We start from the raw sequence: 5,877 nt of genomic DNA on the forward strand, positions 1-5,877 counted from the left end.
GCATGACTTTTGTGTCCTCAGTATCTGTTATATTTTATGTTAAGAGAAAGTTCTAAGGAGCTCCTTTAATGGGCCGGGCACATTGGAATTATGACATGGATGGGGAATCACTGGTGATATAGACTACCTTATTTTGAATTGTTTGTGCTGTGTAAACCCCATGTAGTTATTGCATTTTACGTGTTGGATTATAATTGTTTTATTATATATTTTATTTCCCTAAAATATGCTTTTATTCGCTGAGCCCTAGCTCACCCTTCTACCTTCCCCCTTCCCCCTTCCCTTGTTCTCTACCTACCCTTTCAAGGACAAGTACAAAAGATATAGCCAGCAGAATTTGGGCTAGTTGAGTTCCAGAGGTTTCTGTCTCAATTTTGCTCAAAGGTATATGTAAATTTTATGGAATCCTTTTTATAAAGACATATAATTTGGTCATTTTGCCATTATGCTTTGCCACTCAGTATTTTACATTACCAAAGAATTTTAATTGCATTTTGTTAATAAAGTATTTTCATAAATAATATGGGCTTTAAGTAAGATTTAGATGTAAAATCAAGCTTATTATGGGTTATAATGGCCTTAAACATTTCAGTTCTCTAGTGTTAGTAACGGTCTAAATTCGAGTTGTTAAATCTCTCTATTGGAAATATTTAATTACACGCCCCTTTTAAGCTTACACCCTTCAATCCTATCTCATTCCCCTATTAGACTGACACAAAGCCTAAAACTTTCCATCATTCAAATGCTAAATTAATATTCCATTTTCGGAGTTACATTTCATTTAACCCGAGTGATGGGTATTACATCAAGCTTAAAAATATGCATTTGGCCAAAAAAAAAAAATCTTTATACAAGTGTCCTACATGCATAAGAGATGGGTTGCAAACATCATCAAAAAAGAAATATATATATATATATATATCTTCCTAGTTCTATAGAAATGCAAATACACCTCAAATAGCTCATAGAAATATCAAATTAACATGTATTATATATAGATATATGAAATATGGCTTTACTTCGAGTTTGTCATTTCCTTAATCTTTGTTCTCTTAAAGCTCTTTTCAATGAAATAAATATGCATTTATATTTCATGCATGAGGTACATGTAGTAAATTCTTTCATGCGTGAGTTACAAGCAGTGAATATGCATTGGTCTTTCATGATATGAAAGAATCTACATATGGCAATTTCTTCCATGCATGAGGTATAAATGACGTACATACATGCATCTTTTAAGAGGAAGAATCTTCATACAAATGTCTAACATGCATGGGAGATGAATTACAAGTTTCATGACACTTCAACAAAAAGGACCTATGATCCTGGCTCATATACATACATAAATACACCTTAAATTGCTCATAGAAACATAAAATTAACATATGTCAAATGTAAATGAGATGTGATTTTACTTCATATTCGTCCTTTTCTTAATCTTTCTTTTCTTCAAGCTCTTTTGATTAAAATAAAATAATGCACTTATCTTTCATGTATGAGCTACATGTGGCAAATGCTTTATTGCATGAGTTACAAGTGGTGAACATACATGCTTCTTTTAAGATATGGAAGAATCTACATGTGGCAAATTGTTTCATCCATGAGTTACAAGTGATAAACATATCTACATGTTTGAAGATGAGAAAGAATCTCCATACAAGTGTTAAACATGCATAACAGATGGATTACAAATTCAAAGAAACTTTAACAAAACAAAATTTATGATACTTTGTCTATCCTTTCATAGACATACGCGAACACACCTCTAATAACTCATTGAAACATCAAATTAACATATAATGTATATAGATATATGATATATGATTTTACTTCAAGTTTGTCCTTTATTTAATCTTTCTTCTCTTGACGCTTTTTTCATTGAAACAAATATGCATTAATATTTCATTCATGAGCTATATATAAAAAATTCTTTCATATGTAAGTTACAAGCGGTTAATAAGCATTCATCTTTTGATATGAGAGTTTACATGTGGCAAATTCTTTCATGCATGAGTTACAAGTGATGAACATGCAAGTTTCAGGACACTTTAGCTAAAAGGATCTAGGATTCTAGTTTAGATACATACATAAATACACCATAAATAGCTCATAAAAACAAACACCAACATGTGAATGTGCATGAGATATGAATCTACTTTATGTTTGTCTTTTCCTTGATCTTTATTTTCTTGAAGCTCTTTTCATTGAAATAAAAATGTACTAATCTTTCATGCACAAGCTACATATTACGAATTCTTTTATGCATGGGTTGCAAGTGGTGAACGTATATGCATCTTTGAAGATATTGAATAATCTACATGTGGTAAATTCTTTCATGCATAAGTTATAAGTGATGAGCATGTATGCATTATTAAAGATATGAAAGAATCTCCATATAATGTCAAACATGCATGAGAGATGAGTTTGCAAAATTTCGAGAAACTTCAACAAAAACGATCTATAATATTAAGTATGTCCTTGCATGTACATGCACAAATATACCTCAGATACCTTGTAGAAACATCAAATTAGCATATATTTTTATAGACATATGAGATATATCTTTCCCTTCCTTTGTCTTTCTTCTCTTGAAGTTCTTTTCAATGAACAAATATGCATTAATATTTCATGCATGAGCTATATGTAGAAATTCTCTACCAAATGAGTTACAAGTGGTGAATATGCATGCACTTGTATGAAAGAATCAACATGTGGCGAATTCTTTCATGCATAAGTGATGAACATGCATGCATCTTTTAAGATGTTGAAGAATCTTCACACAAGTGTCTAACATGCACAAGAGATAATTTACAAGTTTCAAGGCACTTTAAGAAAAAGGACCTATATTCCTCATTCATATACATACATAAATACACCTAACATAGCTCATAGAAACATAAATATAATATGCCTTATGGATGAGATATGGTCTTAATTCATATTCGTCCTTTCCTTAATCTTTCTTATTTCCAAACTTTTTTCGCTATAACAAAAATCCATTAATATTTCACGCATGAGCTGCATGCGATGAATTCTTGAATGCTTGAGTTACAAAGTGATGAATATGCATGCATCTGTGAAAATTTGAAAGAATCTTCATACAAGTGTCAAACATGCATGAGAGATGGGTTACAAATTGCAAGAAACTTCAATAGAAAAGGCCTATAATGCTGATATATATGCATATATATATATATATATATACACCCACCCCCCACCCCTCTAAAAGCAAATCAAAAAATCATATGTCCAATATGGATGAAATATGGTTTTACATCATTTCTATCATTTCTTTAATCTTTCTCCTCTCAAAGATATTTTTATTGAAACAAGCTAGCCCAAAAAACCTCCCACCTAGCCCTCCTGCACTCCCCATAATTGGCCATATGCATCTCCTAAAAAACCCTCTTCATAAAACTTTGCAAAACTTATCAAATCAATATGGTCCAATCATATCCCTTAAGTTTGGTTTCCGAAATGTTCTCATCATATCATCCCCAACCTTACTTGATGATTGCTTCAATAAAAATGACATTATCTTAGCTAATAGGCCTCGACTACTAGTTGGTGAAATACTAAATAATAACTACACCACAATAATGGCTGCTCCTTATGGCCGACATTGGCGCAACCTCCGTCGCATTGCTGCATGTGAAATTTTCTCAATGAATAGCATCACGATGTGCCTGAGCAATAGAGAACAAGAAGTTAGAATCTTGCTTAAAGATCTATTCAAAAGTTCGAGTACAAGTTTCAAGAAAGTGGAGATGAAGTCGAAGCTATCAGAACTTTCTTTTAACATTATAATGAGAAGGATTTCAGGGAAGCGTTATTTTGGAGAGGAGTCTAAGCACATTCGTGATATTATAAGTGAGATTTTTGAAATGAATGGTTCATCAAATCCAGGGGATTTTTTACCATTCTTACAATGGATTGATTTCCAAGGAATAAAGAAAAGGATGCTGAGATTGCAAAAAGAATTAGATGAATTTGCCCAAGGTTTGATAGATGAGCATCGAAATCATAAAAATTCTTGCACACAAGGACAAGGAAGGACTAAGACAATGATCGATAACATGTTATCTTTACAAGAATCTGAACCTCAGAACTATTCTGATGAATTCATCAAAAGCCTCATACTGGTATGCGTTTTCTCCATTTTTGGGAAGCCACATCATTTAGCGTATAGCAATAATTTAATTATTTCTCATAGTTTTTTAATTAACTATTCATAGTACTCTAAAGACATTAATGTATGTAAAGGGTAATCATCCATTTGTTAGATTTAGTACAATAACGTGTTATTTATTCATGTAGTCAATTATAGTCGCAGCAGATACAACAGTAGCCACAATGGAATGGACTATGTCGCTTCTACTTAACCATCCCGAGGTGCTAAAGAAGGCTGAAGCCGAGATAAGACAAGCTATTGGTCAAGATCGATTAGTAGACGAGTCTGATTATCCCAATTTGCCATACCTACAAAGCATCATAAAAGAGTCAATGCGATTCAAGACAGTAGGACCACTTCTAATTCCCCATGCACCATCAAAAGATTGCATTATTAAGGGTTATCATGTACCACAAGGCACAATGTTGATAGTCAATGCTTGGGCTGTTCATATGGATCCTAAGGTATGGGAGGACCCAACAAGTTTTAAGCCAGAGAGATTTGAAGATTTAGAGGATGAGGCTCATAAATTGATTCCATTTGGTTTGGGGAGGAGGGCATGTCCTGGATCTGGACTAGCAAATAGAGTGATTAGCTTGGCCTTGGCTTCATTAATACAATGCTTTGAGTGGGAGAGAACCAATGAAGACGTAGTGGATATGTTTGAAGGGATAAGGTTTACTGTACCCAAACCACAGCCATTGGAAGCCTTATGCAAAGCACGTGAGTCTATGATTAATGTGCTGGAGAAGATATAATTAGTGCATAATTGCCTTTTTCTAAAAGTGACTATGATCAAAAAATGATTGTACCACAATCATTGTTGTTCAAATTAATTTTCTTTTATTTTCTACACTTATGTGATCTTCCAGGACCAAGCACTCCACATTATGCCAGCAAACCATTTGGACTATCCCTTCTCATGTAATTATTTTACAATAATATATATATATGGGTAAATTACTTTCAGTCCTTGGATTATGTCATATTTAACACTTTCGTCCTTGTATTTTTAAAAGTTAATGATTTAGTCCCTAAATTTTGATTTTGCCGAATTAAACGTTCTTCTGTCAAATTTTCCATTAAACTTCTATTAATTGCTTGAGAAATGACCAATATATTCTTAAAAATAAATTATTATTTTCATATTATTCAAAAACTATATTATTAAAGAAAAAACTCAATCACAATTTCTTCTCTTTCCCCCTCTTTGTCCCTATCCCCTTTTCTATGTGCATTCCACTTCTCATGTGTTTCATCAAACGAGAGATGGGCATTACATGACAGCCTTTTACAATATAAAGTGCACTTGAAGGGAAGAACCAATATTGACAATACAACAGTAGAAATCACAAATAAAAACTATCATATGCTAGAGATGGAATGGGTGGAAACAGGGACCCATTTGGTTCTTTAATTCGGGAAGTAAAACTGGTAAGACTAGTGCAAGAGATGATGCATTTGGAGATTTTCAAAATGCCACAAACCATGCATAACAACTTTTCCATCAAGTGCTTTTTATAGAAGAATGATTTCATGGGATCAAATGTCTTCCAATAATTCGAATGTTGATGATTTTAGGATGCCTAACAACAATAACTTTACTTCTTAAAAGCAGACTCCTAGTCAAACATTAAGCAGAGATCCACTTGACATATTTTTTTTCCTCCTCTAATATGGGAGGTGTAGCAATAGCATCTAGATGA

At 32.9% G+C, this 5,877-nt stretch overlaps 1 protein-coding gene across 1 annotated transcript; it reads left to right on the top strand.

Annotated features, from left to right (window-relative positions):
* The first annotated feature begins 3,214 nt into the window (after positions 1-3,214).
* Positions 3,215-5,140, top strand: LOC110667578 (cytochrome P450 81Q32). The gene is made up of 2 exons (XM_021828461.2): positions 3,215-4,142; positions 4,318-5,140. The coding sequence occupies exons 1-2, from the start codon at positions 3,246-3,248 to the stop codon at positions 4,927-4,929; spliced, it is 1,509 nt and encodes a 502-aa protein (XP_021684153.2). The 5' UTR covers positions 3,215-3,245; the 3' UTR covers positions 4,930-5,140.
* Positions 5,141-5,877: the final 737 nt, after the last annotated feature.

This window comes from Hevea brasiliensis, chromosome 2 (assembly GCF_030052815.1).
Source record: "Hevea brasiliensis isolate MT/VB/25A 57/8 chromosome 2, ASM3005281v1, whole genome shotgun sequence".
Lineage (NCBI taxonomy): Eukaryota > Viridiplantae > Streptophyta > Magnoliopsida > Malpighiales > Euphorbiaceae > Hevea > Hevea brasiliensis.